The 18,525-nt window shown below is 43.0% G+C and overlaps 1 protein-coding gene across 1 annotated transcript in view; it reads left to right on the forward strand.

Moving 5' to 3' along the window:
• Window positions 1-5,681: 5,681 nt before the first annotated feature.
• Window positions 5,682-18,525, forward strand: part of HIP1R (huntingtin interacting protein 1 related) — an 82,906-nt gene continuing 70,062 nt past the window's right edge. Inside the window, exon 1 of the mRNA XM_075273090.1 lies at window positions 5,682-5,872. Within this exon, the coding sequence (XP_075129191.1) occupies window positions 5,780-5,872 (93 nt within the window). The 5' untranslated portion in view covers window positions 5,682-5,779. The remainder of the gene's footprint in view (window positions 5,873-18,525) is intronic.

The following is an 18,525-nucleotide window of genomic DNA, read 5'->3' on the forward strand; positions in this document are numbered from 1 at the left end:
CCAGCAGTGTCTAGAAATGAGCTATGTAATATAGAAGATGCTGCATCAATGCTTTGTAAAGTGGTAACAATACTCACTGCATTTTTTTCTTATTATACATCTACACCAGGAAAGCTCTCAAGGTACCGTATATATTTTAATGGAAGGTTGGGACAGATGCCATATAATGGCAATTGTGACCCATAAAACTCTACTGTAATAATAAAAAAAAAATCTATATATATAATATACTGCGTGGAAGTCACTGTTTAGAATAGCTGCCTTATACTGCAAAAAATAAAACTGTCATATACTGTTAAACAGAAGTGAATGAGGGTCTATAGATCTGTTTACTGGATACAGCAGGACCTGGTTGTGAAAGCATCCTATGATTGTTATGTCTCTGTTTTGTAAGTCACCTGGCCAAAACAGAAAGCATGCTAGAGTTCATGAAAAATAATAGAGACTGTATACAGGCAGAGGATTTCAAGAGCAAGGCGTATTGGCATGAAGGTCGTACAGAAAGTCAACCATGGCGATGTAGGCAGCAGTAGACTGTGAACTTGTGGCCAGAGTTATTCCTAAAGTAGCTCTAGTAGCCTCATTGGCATATTTCATATAAGCTGATTTTCTCCATGTCGGATCATCTCTTTGCTATAAGAAACCTACCACTTTGCTCAGTCTGAATGGCCATGTGTATCATTTCACATTGAGTTTGCAACTGCCAAACTGCCTTTGAGCTAAAATAAACAGGTATCTACTAAAATCTACATCTGCTCTGTTGGTCCTAATCGCCTCCCAACTTGTCTTTACACTACTGAAGTGATGTACAGTACTTTGCTAAAGTATTCACACCTCTTGAACTTTTTCACATTTTGTCACCTTACAACCACAAACTTAAATGTATTTTATGGAGATTTTAAGTGATAGACCAACACAAAGTAGCAGATAATTGTGAAGTGGAATGAAAATGATATAGTTTTCAAAATATTAATCAAATAAAAATCTGAAAAGTGTGATGTGTAAAAATATTCATCCTCCTATATCAATACTTTGTAGAGTCGTCTTACAGCTGCTAGTCTTTTGGGTTATGTCTCTACTAGAGATGAGCGAACACTAAAATGTTCGAGGTTCGAAATTCGATTCGAACAGCCGCTCACTGTTCGAGTGTTCGAATGGGTTTCGAACCCCATTATAGTCTATGGGGAACATAAACTCGTTAAGGGGGAAACCCAAATTCGTGTCTGGAGGGTCACCAAGTCCACTATGACACCCCAGGAAATGATACCAACACCCTGGAATGACACTGGGACAGCAGGGGAAGCATGTCTGGGGGCATAAAAGTCACTTTATTTCATGGAAATCCCTGTCAGTTTGCGATTTTCGCAAGCTAACTTTTCCCCATAGAAATGCATTGGCCAGTGCTGATTGGCCAGAGTACGGAACTCGACCAATCAGCGCTGGCTCTGCTGGAGGAGGCGGAGTCTAAGATAGCTCCACACCAGTCTCCATTCAGGTCCGACCTTAGACTCCGCCTCCTCCGGCAGAGCCAGCGCTGATTGGCCGAAGGCTGGCCAATGCATTCCTATGCGAATGCAGACTTAGCAGTGCTGAGTCAGTTTTGCTCAACTACACATCTGATGCACACTCGGCACTGCTACATCAGATGTAGCAATCTGATGTAGCAGAGCCGAGGGTGCACTAGAACCCCTGTGCAAACTCAGTTCACGCTAATAGAATGCATTGGCCAGCGCTGATTGGCCAATGCATTCTATTAGCCCGATGAAGTAGAGCTGAATGTGTGTGCTAAGCACACACATTCAGCACTGCTTCATCAAGCCAATACAATGCATTAGCCAGTGCTGATTGGCCAGAGTACGGAATTCGGCCAATCAGCGCTGGCCAATGCATTCTATTAGCCCGATGAAGTAGAGCTGAATGTGTGTGCTAAGCACACACATTCAGCACTGCTTCATCAAGCCAATACAATGCATTAGCCAGTGCTGATTGGCCAGAGTACGGAATTCGGCCAATCAGCGCTGGCTCTGCTGGAGGAGGCGGAGTCTAAGATCGCTCCACACCAGTCTCCATTCAGGTCCGACCTTAGACTCCGCCTCCTCCGGCAGAGCCAGCGCTGATTGGCCGAAGGCTGGCCAATGCATTCCTATGCGAATGCAGACTTAGCAGTGCTGAGTCAGTTTTGCTCAACTACACATCTGATGCACACTCGGCACTGCTACATCAGATGTAGCAATCTGATGTAGCAGAGCCGAGGGTGCACTAGAACCCCTGTGCAAACTCAGTTCACGCTAATAGAATGCATTGGCCAGCGCTGATTGGCCAATGCATTCTATTAGCCCGATGAAGTAGAGCTGAATGTGTGTGCTAAGCACACACATTCAGCACTGCTTCATCAAGCCAATACAATGCATTAGCCAGTGCTGATTGGCCAGAGTACGGAATTCGGCCAATCAGCGCTGGCCAATGCATTCTATTAGCCCGATGAAGTAGAGCTGAATGTGTGTGCTAAGCACACACATTCAGCACTGCTTCATCAAGCCAATACAATGCATTAGCCAGTGCTGATTGGCCAGAGTACGGAATTCGGCCAATCAGCGCTGGCTCTGCCGGAGGAGGCGGAGTCTAAGGTCGGACCTGAATGGAGACTGGTGTGGAGCGATCTTAGACTCCGCCTCCTCCAGCAGAGCCAGCGCTGATTGGTCGAGTTCCGTACTCTGGCCAATCAGCGCTGGCCAATGCATTCTATTAGCCCGATGAAGTAGAGCTGAATGTGTGTGCTTAGCACACACATTCAGCTCTACTTCATCAGGCTAATAGAATACATTGGCCAATCAGCGCTGGCCAATGCATTCTATTAGCTTGATGAAGCAGAGTGTGCACAAGGGTTCAAGCGCACCCTCGGCTCTGATGTAGCAGAGCTGAGGGTGCACAAGGGTTCAAGTGCACCCTCGGCTCTCCTACATCAGAGCCGAGGGTGCGCTTGAACCCTTGTGCAGCCTCGGCTCTGCTACATCAGAGCCGAGGGTGCGCTTGAACCCTTGTGCACACTCTGCTTCATCAAGCTAATAGAATGCATTGGCCAGCACTGATTGGCCAGAGTACGGAATTCGGCCAATCAGCGCTGGCCAATGCATCCCTATGGGAAAAAGTTTATCTCACAAAAATCACAATTACACACCCGATAGAGCCCCAAAAAGTTATTTTTAATAACATTCCCCCCTAAATAAAGGTTATCCCTAGCTATCCCTGCCTGTACAGCTATCCCTGTCTCATAGTCACAAAGTTCACATTCTCATATGACCCGGATTTGAAATCCACTATTCGTCTAAAATGGAGGTCACCTGATTTCGGCAGCCAATGACTTTTTCCAATTTTTTTCAATGCCCCCAGTGTCGTAGTTCCTGTCCCACCTCCCCTGCGCTGTTATTGGTGCAAAAAAGGCGCCAGGGAAGGTGGGAGGGGAATCGAATTTTGGCGCACTTTACCACGTGGTGTTCGATTCGATTCGAACATGGCGAACACCCTGATATCCGATCGAACATGTGTTCGATAGAACACTGTTCGCTCATCTCTAGTCTCTACCAGCTTTGTGCACCTAGAGACTGAGAGTTTTGCCCATTCTTCTTTGCAAAATAGCTCAAGATCAGCCAGATTGGATGGAGAGTGTCTGTGAACAGCAATTTTTATGTCTGGCCACAGATGCTCAATGGGATTTAGGTCTGGACTTTGACTGGGCCATTCTAACACATGAATAAGCTATGATGTAAACCATTCCACTGTAGCTCTGGCTGTATGTTTAGGGTCAACATGTGGAAGAAGGTGCTCTGGTCAGATGAGATCAAAGTTGAACTTCTTTGCCTACATGCAAAGTGCCATGTGTGGTGGAAAAGTAACACTGCTAATCCCCCGTGAACACAGCATATCCACTGTGAAACATGGAGGTGGCTGCATCATGCTGTGGGGAGGATTTTCTTCAGTAGGGACAGGGAAGCTGGTCATAGTTGATGAGAAGATGAATGGAGTTAAATACAGGGCAATTCTGGAAGAAAACCTGTTGGAGGCTACAAAGACTGGAGACTGGGAAGGAGATTTATCTTCCAACAAGACAATGACCCTAAACATACAGCCAGAGCTACACTGGAATGGTTTAGATCAAACAATATTCATGTGCTAGAATGAGCCAGTCAAAGTCCAGACGTAAATCCCATTGAGCATCTGTGGCAAGACCTGAAAATTGCTGTTCACAGACGCTCACCCTCCAATATGGCTGAGCTTGAGCTCTTTTGCAAAGAAGAATGGGCAAAAATCTCAGTCCCCAAGTGGACTCCCCGAACGGAATACTGAACGCAGATGTGAACCAGGGGTAAAATCTATGCCATTTCCCTGGGTAAAGGGGAGGGAATGAAAAACAACAAAAATAGGAAAAAACTGCTCCACCTAGTAATAATGAAAGGTCGCACGGACACTTACTCCAGACTGCAGTGGAGTTACGAAGGTGCAACAATGTGAAAAATATATCCAGCAAACCAAAAATTAAAATATAACTTTTCATTTATAAAAAATAAAAAGCTATGAGTAAGGGACAACAAAAGGAGTTCTGGAACGTGTAAGCTTTGTACCATACTCTTGTATCCTGGACGCACAATGTAAGAGTGACTTTTTATTTTTTTATAAATTAAGTAAAATTTATATTTAAATTTTTGGTTTGTTGGATACATTTTTCACAAGGGAGGGAATGAAGACTGACATACTGAACACAAGTCTTAAAGAGGACCTTTCATCAGATCGGGCACATGCAGTTCTATATACTGCTGGAAAGCTTACAGTCAGTCAGGTACGTCCTTCTCCACAGCAGCGCCTATCGCGCTGTGCTGTGTGAGCGGGGAGGAACACCCCTCTCTCTGCTCACACAGCTCGTCCATAGACGAGTATTATCAGGAGGGGAGGGGGCGTTCCTCCCCGCTCACACAGTACAGCGCAATAGGCACTGCTGGGCAGAAGGGCGTCCCTGGCTAAGTGTCAGAAACGCCCTTCTGACTGTATAGAGCTACGGTACCAGGACCGATAGCGCTTTACATCGGGCACAGATCGGGAAAGCCGATAGTGCGCTGAATTCAGTGCACTGTCAGCTTTCCAGCAGTATATAGCACTGCATGTGCCCGATCTGATGAAAGGTCCTCTTTAATAAAGTCCCCCATTAAGTGCAAGTTGCAGTAGAATAATGGACAACCACAGCCATCCATAGCATGTGATAAATGGAGATGTCCAGGCAGACACTGCAGTATGGTATGCAATGTATTCCTATGGGATTGCATCACTTAGGTCGTGTCCCATTCATTTTGCGATCACATGAAACCAATTGCATAGCATCTCCTGCATTGCTATCCCGTCTCCAGTTACTGTTGCAGCAGGTGCTATATCGTATATGAGATTTCATAGGTTAGCAGTCGCAGTGAGAAGCTTGCGATCTAGCAGTTGTGGCAGTGTATACAGCCCTGCAGTGTTAGTAGCCCCTCCGCTCACTCCACTCGCCGGACCCCAGCTTAGTAAATATTTGTGCAGGTGACAGCAGACTACCTCCGCTGCGTCATGACGTCACGGCACGTCTGGCTGGAGGTTTGATAGCTCCGCCCACTGCTGCTGCTGTAGTGCTGAGAGATCTTACCCAGCATTCTGCGGGGCAGCCGCTGGTCAGGTAGTAGGGCTTGCAGTGCGGACTAGGTGAGCGGACTCTGCTGGTTGGCAGCCGCCGCGAGGACGACACGGCCAGGTCTCCGCCATGAACACTATTAAGAACGTACCTGCCCGAGTGCTGAGCCGGCGCTCCGGACACGGCTTGGAGGCTGAGAGGGAGCAGTTCGACAAGAACCAGGTGAGACTTTGTGACTGGGAGTGCAGTGACAGATGGGTGTGTGACTGAAGGAGGGACGGCTCAGCGGGCAGTGCTGTATCCGCAGCTCGGCAGGTAGTTTGGAGGACTATGCGGAGCCTTACACTGGCTGGGATACAGTGCGACTAGTTCATGTATGGAGGGGGGCGCTAGAGAGGGAGCTGCAGCAGGTCATGTGACAGTGGAGTAGGGACGTCAGCTCTGCTACATCCTAAACCCTGAATGCCCCCGGCTGTATCTGCACCATCACCAAGAGGTGTTCTATCTCTGCTACATCTGTCCCTGGAGGTGACTACCACATGTATAAGAGGAGGGTCAGGATGTAAGGACACCAGTACACTTCCAGGTTGGTGCTGGTGTCCTCTGGTCCAGGCTTCACATCTGACTAATGAGAATGTCTTCATTGACTTCATGTTCTTCCTGTGTTTGTGAGGGTTTCCTCTGAGTTCTCCAGTTTTATCTAACATGTCTTCTCCCTTGGGGATTGGTGACAATTTATGTCTGCAAGGTGGTATATGTTGTTGTTATATGTGCAAAAAACTAGTTTTCTGCCAAAAGTTCTTTACTTGTGTCTGATAGGTGGTTTTTAACCTATTAAAAAGTGTTTTCTTAAAACTGAAGCAAATACTATGCTGACTGCTATAGGTCCTCCTCTTGTAACCCCTGGGGATACGCTGTGGTCGCTGCTGCAGGTACTATAGTATCTCACAAGATATCTTGTGTATATACGGTGGACCTTCAGATCAGTGGCTTCCCATGGAATATTTTTGATGAGGTTTTAATACCAAATATCATGCTGCTGTGATTGTATGTATGTGCACAATTCCAGCAGGGTTGGGTGTCTGCTGACTGTAGTGTTACAACACAATAGAAGAGATGTAGTAGCACGACAATGCAAACTAATGTTGCACGACAAGACTCCATTTAGCCGTAGCCTTAAGTGAAACTTCTGCAGTACTGTGTCTTTTTGGTTGTCCCACTGACTAGAATTGTCCAACTTGGGAAATCCTGGAGTGGGTAAAAACAAGATGCCATTTCTTCTTTCTCAGGATCAGTTGGGTTCCCAGCAGTGGGCATTTAACCGATAGTACAAGGATAGACTTTTTAAGTGATATGCCACCACTTTATCAGATTGGAATAGCATTTTAAGGCCGCATACAGCATAAATGCAGCATGTTGGTCGCTGGTGGAGAAGCTGGCAGCTAACTTGGTGTGATATTAAGTAATTTCCATCCATACCCTGCTTAAAAACTATTATATTGCAAGACACTTTGGACCAGTAAGCAGGTAAATTTCTTGCTCTAGGTTCGATGTGGTTGAAAACTGGCGTAGCTGCAGGGGTAAGACCAGTAAAATCAGTTTTCCATGGTCACATTATTGATGGTCTTTTGGTAAGAGATGCCTTCCATATCAGATCGTGGGGGTCTGACACTTAGCACACCCGGTGATCAGCTGTTTGAAGAGTCTGTATCCATCTACCTGCATGTTCTCTACTAAGTAGCAGTGGTGCAAGGTTATTGCAGTTTCATCCTAGTCACTTAAGACTGGACTACATTGTACTGCTAAGTAGATGGCATGTATTTAGACTCTTCTTTAAACATCTGATCAGCTTGGGTGCTGAGTCAGGCTCCTGCTGATCTAATATTAATGGCCGGTCCTTAAAATAGGCCATCAGTATTGTGTGTGTTCAGTTAAGTCCTCTACAAGGCCGAACCGACTTACATTTCTCATGTATTCTATTATATTTGGTAAGAGACTTCAATGCTAATGTACTATTTGCTATTCCATCAAGATATGATTTTCAAACACAGATTGGCCTCTTGTTCAGAGCTCAAGTCAATGCATGTTTGTATGTGATTGCGGGAATTGTGTAACTATTCTTTTTATAGATTTAATATTAATATGGGTTTGACTAGTACATAGCACTTAAATAACATTGCAATGGAGGACTCCGACTGGAGGGCATGTTATTTATGTCAGCGTTGCAACAGGAATCTTGTGTGTTGACAATACATTTTGCACAAAAATGTAGAAAGGCAGCTTATGTGAACAAAGACTTACATTCCCTTTTGTAAACCGCGCATGTGGAAAAATGTTCATGTCTGTGGTCGGGTAACTCCCTTATAATTAATACCTATTGCGTGAACAGAGCCTTAAAGAGGACCTGTCATGTGTATAGGCAATGAAAACATTCTTGGTTGGCTGGCTTCATGTGGGGTTGTGGAGTGTAGATGAGAAGTGTACATGTGCTTGGCTAGAACATAATGGAGAAAAGCCAACCCAGAAGATGGCAACATAAACGGGACATAGGCTCAAAAACATACAATAAATAGCTTCCATGTTTAGATGTAAATACTGTAACAATCAAATGCCCCATTAAAGAAAGGGGGGGGGGGGGGACCCTACACCTATTTGCTAGTTATCTGACTACTTGATGCTGGTGCGTTAAACCTGTCGGGTGATGTAAAAACAAAATCTGAATCTAAAGTGTGGCAAAAATGCAGTGACTTTGAAAAGCAAGAGAAGAACTTGAAAATATCATGTCTATGGAACGCATTTTGCGCTCTACCTGTATGCCTCCATTTTTTGGTGGATTATATGGGCCAGGTACTTAGTAAGAAATTTCATAAGAATCTTCAAAAAAAAATTGTCTCGAAGACACTTGTTAACCAATACTGTCAGGAAACTGTAATACCCTTAGGCCTCGTGTATGAAGCTGTATGTTCAGACAGGAAGGATATGGGGCCCCATGTGGCATAAACATCACAGTAAAAACTGTGGCATTTTACAGTCGCTGTGTAGTGGATGGGATTCTAGCAAATCACATCCCCACAGTGCGGTGTAATATTCACAGTGGACATGCTGCGATTTCCTAAAACGTTGTGGTTTTGGAAATCACAGCATGTCAACTATATCTATGGAAACGCTGTAGTTTTCTCAACAGGTATAATTGACGCTGAAAGTCTGCAGAGGAAAACTTTCTATGAAAAGCGTTGTGGGAAAAACCGTGTTGCACTGCTGCCCCCGCTTTTTTGCAGCGAGGCGCCATGTGGGCCCTTTGGCTAAGTGTGCATTTTCAGCAGAATCTGTTATGAAACTGTAAAAACTGCACCAAATTGTACTAATTTTACTCCATGATAGTTGTGGACTTTTCCTAGATTCTACCTGGTTCATTACAAAGGGTGCAGTCTGCATGGAAAATCCACAAAAAATTCCTTTCTATACCATAGGTCCACTCCTTATGCAGTTCATGTGGACGAGGCCTAGTAAATACTGCCGTGAATTTTGCGGATTTTCTGACCTTCTAAAAATCCACAGCATATTTGTTCCATGTGCCCAAACTGTAAATGTATAGTTGTGGAACGGAGTATTGATGCAGCTTCCAATGTACTGTAGGCTTTTCACTGAATTTTACTGCCTAAATCTATATAAAAATCCTTAAATACATCTTTATAAAAGTAATAATGTATATGATTACATTTATAAATATTGGTGGAAATTAGAAACACAGTTTTGTCACACTTGTGGCGTAAAATAGTTTCTTTTCACCAATTGGCTACTATCTAATACAATTTTTGACACCCTCTCAACTTTTCCGACAGCGTGGCATGGGCTGGGCCACTGCCCTGTGCCATATTCATTATTATCTACACACCACAAAAGTGACGTAAGTGAGTTTGTGCCTGGGTGTCTTGATGAACCCCCCCCCCCCCACACACACACACACCGCCACCATTATCACTGTTAGTCAAAAGTAACCACCTAATATTTGTTCACTTGCTATTGGACATTTTTCTACAGTCGAGAAAAGTATTCCAGGCTTTGGGGTGACTAAACAAAATGTCTGCTTCAGTATGATGCAATAAAATCTAGTATGTAAGTGACGCTAGGAGTCGAGGTGACGTCTAGGCAGCGTGTATTTGTACTACTACTCCACTGGAAACTTTAGGCTACTTTCAAGATTCTTTATCACTTGGGCTATTTCCATACACAATGTATCCCTTATACATTTTCTGCCGCCAAACAGTGGGTGGAAAATCTGCAGTGCGTACAATAATGTAACTTCAGAAATCAGACCCACGTGCTGTCAAAAAAACAAACAAAAAACTTTGTGCATATATACATTTTTATTTTTTTCAAACTTCACCATATACATTTTTATTTTTTTCAAACTTCACCATGTCAATTTCTCTTTCACTGTAGATTTTGCCTTTTACAGTGGTAATAAGATAAAATTCACAGCACCTTTTCCCTAGGCTGACTAATACATGCCACAATTTTAAGTTGCAGACCAATCCATTACAAAATCCACGTGTCTTACACGGCGATTACTTTGCAAATGGTGAATTCTCTAGCAGTTCCATAGGAAATCTGCATATAAAACATGATGATTATGTAATGTTTTGTTTTCTGTGAGTAAAAATTCTGGTTATCTGTATACAAATGGCACGTGACTATCTGGCCTCAGCAGTTATTTGTGTAGAGGCCAGTGAGTACCTGCAGCCATCACCTTATAACAAATGGAACCTCATCCGGGGGTGCTGACCCTGAGCAGAGGATCTGTAAGAGGAGTTACGTTTTTATTATATTTACCCTATAGTCCGTAGGCTTCCCAATTTATAATGGAGTTGGGCAATCCCTTTAAGATCATATTTAAGATCAGGTCCACAACATCTATTTTTTCATATTACATTTTATCTGTTGAAATCAACACTGTAGAAATAGCAAAAGGGGTACACAAATGAAAAAAACAGGTGATGTAGAAGTACAAGCATAGCAAAGATCACAGTAGGGGAAAGAAACCTTCTAGATAAGCATTGGTTGAATAAATATTTGCAGCTCTACTTTCATGCTTTTTATCTACATCACTTTTTTCCTTTTGGTTTCAGGAGGTTTAACTATAGCAAGATAAACTAGTGACAGAGATTTAAGGGCTAGTTCACACAGGGTTCTGCGTGAACACATTCCGATGAGATGCCGGTGCAGTGCACTGGCAACCCATCGCAGCTTTCCAATCTGGATTAGGCCCAAATAAATGGGCCTAGTCGGTGGGAGGTGTCGTGAGGCAGACACCGCGGCTGAGTCACCTGCAGAATCCGCCTGAAGAAAGGGCAGCTTGCTGCTTTTTTCTGTGAGCGGGAACAAATCCCTCACGGAAAAAGGAAATGACCGGCTCCGATTTATTTCAATGGGAGGCAGCAGGATTTTGACGCGTATTCCAAGTCAAAATCCTGACCATTTTGCCCTGTGTGAATTAGCCCTAAGGCCTCAATAATAACAAATTGATACTATCATTTTTTTAAATTCCAGTATTCCCAAAAACCAGCATAATGATGACATCTCTGGAAAAGTAAATTTTTTGTTCTGGTTTTGTTACCCACTTGCTAAATCAGTCCTGTGTCTCCTTGCCCTTTTTTTTTTTTTTTTTTTTTTTTCTGTAAGCTTTTAGTCCGAGTTTTCTGTAGCTTCTCTGCAGTTCATTTTCCTTAGCTTTTTTTTCTGTGGCTCACAAAGGCCTCACAATGTGGAAATGCAGTGTTTTCAGTCACTGGAAAATGCAAGTTTTAAAAACGCTGTGTTTTACAGTCCGAGCAAAGTGAAAGAGATTTCATTTATTGTTAAACATAAATGACAGGAATAAACTCACTGGTTTGAGTTTTAATTAAATTATCATGCATTATATCTGTGAAAAGGCTGCATTTATTTACACAGTGCTATAAAAAAAAAGTGTTTTTTGGTATCTTGTATTTTTCCTAAAATAGTTTTCCTCTGTATTTTGGCGACATTTAGCCTTAGCCCTGACTGCACCCTCTGAATAGCATCCTCAGTTTCACATCTCTGTGCATTGGTGTAATCCAGAAATTGAGGAGACGCTGAATTATTATTGCTGGAGTTGCAGAAGTTGTATCAGAGGTGGCTCACACTACTGTTGGTGGCAGTCAGTAGTGTCCATTGCTATTGTCTTACAAGATTCTAGCAACGGACACTAGCTGAACCATCGCAAATCTGTTGAAATTTCCATTAATTTCTATGGGATTTTATCTTGTCGGTTATACATCCATTCCATCACATGTCCATTTTTTTTGTTGGCAATCCTGCATGTAGGACTTTTGTGTCTGTTAAAAGAAAAGAAGCTAATGTGTTTTTTTTTTTTTGTTTTGTTTTATGGGTTTACCCTTTATAATGGAATCCAATGGTAGTGTGAACCCTGCCTTACGCCGGGGTCCCACGGGCTGGAAACGCTGCGATTTGCCCGTGGCGGAAACATAGTGGGAAAAATCGTGGCGTTTTACACTAATTGCAAAGTGGATGGGATTCATGCAAATCCCATGCATAATTTGTGATTAAAACCTCAGTGCAGACACGCTCAGATTTAAAAAACCAATACATTTTTGGAAATTGCAGTATGTCAATTATATCTACGGAAACGGCGGTGGCTTTCCCGTAGATATAATTGTAACAGTCCGCAGAAGAAAAGTCCTCAAACTTACAGTTCAGAGCGCTGTGAGAAGAACAGTGATGCGTTCCCGCCACGGTTTTTCCCGCAGCGCTTTATAGCTGCGAATCGTCCCGTGTGGCCTTAGCCTTAGGGGGTATTTGCATATTTTATTTATTTTTTATGTAGATTGTAAGCCCCATATAGGGATCACAATGTACATTTTTTTTCCTATCAGTATGTCTTTGTAGAATGGGAGGAAATCCACGCTACACGGGGAGAACATACAAACTCCTTGCAGATGTTGTTCCTGTCAGGACTCGAACCCAGGACTCCAGTGCTGCAAGCAGTGCTAACCACTGAGTCACCATGTTGCCCCTATTTACATATTTATTTTGTGCTTTAAGCAGTTGATGTTAGATTTTATTTAGGGCGCTAGAAAACCTCTTTCAGGCTGGGGCCCCACATTGTGGTGATTAAGCATTTTTGCTGCAGCTTAAACGTATTTAAAAAAAAAAAAAAAAAAAAAAAAAATTGTTTTTTACAGTACTTACAAAGTTATCGGGTTCTGGCTAATCCCATCAACACATTGCAGAAAAAAATCGCAGCATATCAGTTATACCTATGGAAATGCTAACGTTTTTCGTATAGGTAGGGAAAAAAGTTACATTTTCGCTGCGGTCTTTTCCACAGTGTTTTATTCGCTGTGTCTATGTGGGGCTTTATCCTAAATGACACTCTCTAATATGGCCTGCAGTTCCATGTGATAGTGTTACTGCTCTTCACACTGAGACCAGTACATTTACACCCCTGCATCATTCTATACTGTGATCATTTGGCTCTCATAATGCTCAGTTGACCCTTTCACTCCCAGGTCGGTGGAAAGTTTACCAGCTCATTGTAGTGGTATTTAATCATGAATGGAGGAGTAAAGTGTATGTAGTCACATCACATGTGCAGCATAGCAGTGGAGTTTGGTAAAGTCAGTGGTTTCCAGTAAAACTTACACAACTCATCCATCTAACAACCTCCTACGGCTGGTCATACACTGATGATGTGTGTCGGAAGAGACACTTATAAGGGCTGAGAGGTGAATCCAGTATACTGCCTTTACAGAAGCTCGAAGTCTAATGTCTCAGCATGGATTGACTTGACGGGTCCACTTTACATTTACACTAGGTATTACATTTCCCCAATGTGGGACTATTAAAGGATTATCTTATCATTTCTTATTACATTAGGGTAGATTGATGTTAAAAGACAGCACATTCACAGACAAGATGACCTGTTCCCTTATTCTTGCTGTCTGCGTACCATGAATTATCTATATTTTAATCGATCACAAAAGATCTATGCAAAGCATTGCACATGATTAGTTTGAGAGAGGCTGAAGATGCTTTGTTGCCACTTGTTTTTTAGGAAAGAGGGCATCTATGCCAAAATATAGTCAGTGATGTTGTTTCTTGCTCAGTGGTTAGCATTGGGGTCCTAGGTTTGAATCTAGCCAAGGGCTACACCTGCATGGAGTGTGTCTGTTCTCCCTGTCTTTCTGTGGTTTCCTCCAGGGGTAGTGTATCTGCTTAGTTAGGTTCTGGGGACTGTAGAGTTAGTATTCTCCTTATGGTTGCTACATGGTACATGACTGGGGTTTTGGAAGTGTGACACAATATGTTTTAGTAACATGTTAAACTGTTTTCATATTATCACCCTGTGAATGATCTCCTCCATGCTTCAGGGATGCATTGATGAGTGTTGTCATGTTGTGTGGTGCTCGTATTTGAAAGGAGTCTTACACCAGGAAGCTCAGTATCAAGCCTTCCATAGTGCATTATAGGGGGCGTTGTGCTGACCACCATCTCACCTTTAGATAGGCAAGTACACGGCACCATTTGCTTGCACAGATGCAGCCACTCCACGACAGCATCTCCCCCTTAGCAGAGGAGATGGAAAGGGGAAAATTCCACTATCACATAGTGTTTAGAGAGAGAGTCCCAGTAAGTTTAAGTCCCACTGACCCTGCACCACTTGTGAATGTAAATTAGGGTTACTAACCCTAACCATTTTACGAGATTCATCCAGAGTGAATCGGAAAAGATTCTCTGCAGAGTCTGAAAAATAAGACCTACCCCAAAAATAAGCCCTAGACCTTATTGGGAAAAAAATACAAGACCCTGTCTTATTTTCAGATAAACCAAGGTATGCGCATGAGGCTCATGTGCAGTGGGGGCTCTGTCTTCTGGCCAAATATATGATATATGTGGAAACTATATAATTTTATTTTTTTTTATTTCGTACTTTGCGGAACCCTCTAAGTGTTATTGGTCTTGATTTAATAGGTTTTTCGGGTTTGTTTCTTTAGCCCTGATTTGACCCATAGAGTGACTATGCTGATTCTTCTCTTCCAATTGAGAGGTAGGACTCTAAAAGTATGGCAGATGTCAAGAGTTGCTACAGAAAAAGTCAAGTTTGAACAGATGGTTTTCTGAAACAAATCTTCCATATGTAACCTACAATATGAGAATTGTATATTTGGGTGCAGCATTTGTCAACAGTTTTTCCTATGCTTGATAGCAAGAGCTAAAATTGTCCTCAAATATGTACTTTATAGGTGTGTATTTTACTGATATTTCTGAAGACTGAGGTTTGCCTTCTAAGAAACTCAAGAGTTGAACCATCGAGAATGCAGGTTCACTGCTCCATTCATCTAGAGCAGGGGTAGGCAACCTTTTTTGTTCGGCGTGCCGATTTAAATTAAAAAATCAAAGATGAGGTCCTCGGAGTGCCGGGCAATAATTGTAAAGCTGAGGACACCTACACTAAAGTCATATAGCACAAACCACAACATAGGGGTGCTGTCATACTGCGCTCCCAGCCACATGTGCTTACCACTATTTGCCTGGATACACATGTTCTTTTCCTTTAGAAGCAATGTAAGTACATGTGTAACCCACAATTAGTGGTAATGTATGTGACTGGGAGCAGAGTGAGGTCATACCTGTACCTGTATGCTCCATCCAGTCCTTGGCCGTTAGTAACTTCAGTTTTCTGTAAGGGAGCGTTCACACTACCGTCAGTGTCCAACAGCTAGTGTCCACTGCTAATGTCCGTTCAAAATCTTGTGCGGACATTAGCAGTGGACACTAGCTGTGTCCGTGACTTTTTGCATTGATTTAAACGGACATCGGGTGCGTTCTTTTACTGTCTGTGGGTGTCCTTAACTGTCCGTTCTCAAAGATGTCCGACTTTTCAAGAGGACAGCAAAACCCGACATGTAGGTTTTTGCTATCTGCTTGAAAAGTCAGACATCTTTGGGAACGGACACTTAAGGACACCCACGAACAGTAAACGAACGCACCCGATGTCCATTTAAATCAATGCAAAATGTCACAGACAGCTAGTGTCCGATACACATATATGTGTCTGTACTTTATCCACAGTTGTAGGTAAAGAGTCTGGTCATGTGCATTGCAGGTTACAACTCAATGTGCCTCATATTAATAGCAGTTAACCCCATCATGTCCATCACATTGTGTACACCCTGTGTACTTTACATAATTGACACGGATATGTGAGCCATATGGAGGTAATAAGTGAATATCTTCATTATATAGATCCTGTATTAGTACCTCCATATGTCTCACATATCAGTAACCCTTATGTGAGCAACACAGGGGTTAATGTGAGGGACATGATGGGGTTAACTGTTATTAATATGAGGCACATGGAGTTACTGAAACTAAAGTAATAACCCCAAATAAGATTAGTTAGTAACACACACCCCTCTCTCTCTCTCTCTCTCTCTCTCTCTCTCCCTCTCTCTCTCCCTCTCTCTCTCTCCCTCTCTCTCTCTCCCTCTCTCTCTCTCCCTCTCTCTCTCTCCCTCTCTCTCTCTCCCTCTCTCTCTCTCCCTCTCTCTCTCTCCCTCTCTCTCTCTCCCTCTCTCTCTCCCCCTCTCTCTCTCCCCCTCTCTCTCTCCCCCTCTCTCTCTCCCCCTCTCTCTCTCCCCCTCTCTCTCTCCCCCTCTCTCTCTCCCCCTCTCTCTCTCCCCCTCTCTCTCTCCCCCTCTCTCTCTCCCCCTCTCTCTCTCCCCCTCTCCTCTCCCCCTCTCCTCAAGATTATAGGACCGTGGAATAAAAAAAAAAAATGCACACCCGTATCATCCACATTCTCTGTGTGCTCCAAATTTGGTTCACTTAAGTTGTGCCATATATATCTATATATCATCACTATAATATTGAGGTTAAATGCAGCCATCTGAATCTGGACTGTATCCATGTGGAATCTTGACTTTCCATTAAATGCCCAGAAAACTCCTTATATAAGGCTGCGTTCAAATAACTGATAGCTCCAGATAAAAATCCACTCGTACAGATCCACTCCCAAATCACAAATCTAGAGCTTTACAAAGGGGAAACACAGTGGCTCAGTTGTTAGCATTGCAGCCTTGCAGCGCTGGAGTCCTGGGTTCTAATCCCACCAGGAACAACATCTGCAAGGAGCTTGTTTGTTCTTCCTGTGTTTGTGTAGATTTCCTCCCATTCTACAAACACATACTGATAGGGAAAAAAAAGTACATTGTAACCCCTATAGTGTTGGCCAAAAGTATTGGCACCCCTGCAATTCTGTCAGATAATACTCATTTTCTTCCAGAAAATGATTGCAAGCACAAATTCTTTTGTATTATTTTCATTTAATTTGTCTTCAATAGAAAACCACAAAAATAATTGTCAAAGAGCCAAATTGGATATAATTCCACACCAAACATAAAAAAGGTGGACGAAAGTATTGGCACTGTTTTAAAAATCATGTGATGCTGCTTTAATTTGTGTAATTAACAGCACCTGTTACTTACCTGAGGCACCTAACAGGTGGTGGCAATAACTCAATCACACTTGCAGCCAGTTGAAATGGATGAAAGTTGACTCAACCTCTGTCCTGTGTCCTTTTGTGTACCACATTGAGCATGGAGAAGAGAAAGAAGACCAAAGAACTGTCTGAGAACTTGAGAAGCAAAAATTGTGAGGAAGCATGAGCAATCTCAAGGCTACAAGTCCATCTCCAAAGACCTGAATGTTCCTGTGTCTACCGTGCGCAGTGTCATAAAGAAGTTTAAACCCCATGGCACTGTGGCTAACCTCCCTAGATGTGGACGGAAAAGAAAAATTGACGAGAGATTTCAATGTAAGATTGTACGGATGGTGGATAAAGAACCTCAACGAACATCCAAACAAGTTCAAGCTGCCCTGCAGTCTGAGGGTACAACAGTGTCAACCCGTACTATCTGTCGGCATCTGACTGAAAAGGGACATAAAAAAGCCGGGCTGGAGTTTGCCAAAACTTACCTGAGAAAGCCAAAAACGTTTTGTTCTCTGGTCAGATGAGACAAAAGTAGAGCTTTTTGGGAAAAGGCATCAACATAGAGTTTACAGGAAAAAAAAGAGGCCTTCAAAGAAAAGAACACGGTCCCTACAGTCAAACATGGCGGAGGTTCCCTGATGTTTTGGGGTTGCTTTGCTGCCTCTGGCACTGGACTGCTTGACCATGTGCATGGCATTATGACGTCTGAAGATCACCAACAAATTTTGCAGCATAATGTAGCGCCCATTGTGAGAAAGCTGGGTCTCCCTCAGAGGTCATGGGTCTTCCAGCAGGACAATGACCCAAAACACACTTCAAAAAGCACTAGAAAATGGTTTGAGAGAAAGCACTGGAGACTTCTAAAGTGGCCAGCAATGAGTCCAGACCTGAATCCCATAAACACCTGTATGGGGAGGAGAGATCTCTTGATGGCAGTTTGGAGAAGGCCCCCTTCAAATCTCAGCGACCTGGAGCAGTTTGCCAAATAAGAATGGTCTAAAATTCCAGCAGAGCATTGTAAAACACTCATTGATGGTTACCGGAAGCAGTTGTTCGCAGTTATTTTGTCTAAAGGTTGTGCTACCAAGTATTAGGCTGAGAGTGCCAATACTTTTGTCCGGCCCATTTTTGGGGTTTTGTGTAACATGATCAATTATTTGACTTTTTTTTTCATTCTCTATTGTGTTTTTTCATTGCAAGCAAAATAAATGAAGATATTAATACCAAAGAGTTTGTGCTTGCAATCATTTTCTGGAAGAACATGAGTATTATCTGACAGAATTGCAGGGGTGCCAATACTTTTGGCCAACATTGTATATGGGGCTCACAATCTACATTAAAA

Source organism: Leptodactylus fuscus, chromosome 1 (genome assembly GCF_031893055.1).
Source record: "Leptodactylus fuscus isolate aLepFus1 chromosome 1, aLepFus1.hap2, whole genome shotgun sequence".
Classification (NCBI taxonomy): domain Eukaryota; kingdom Metazoa; phylum Chordata; class Amphibia; order Anura; family Leptodactylidae; genus Leptodactylus; species Leptodactylus fuscus.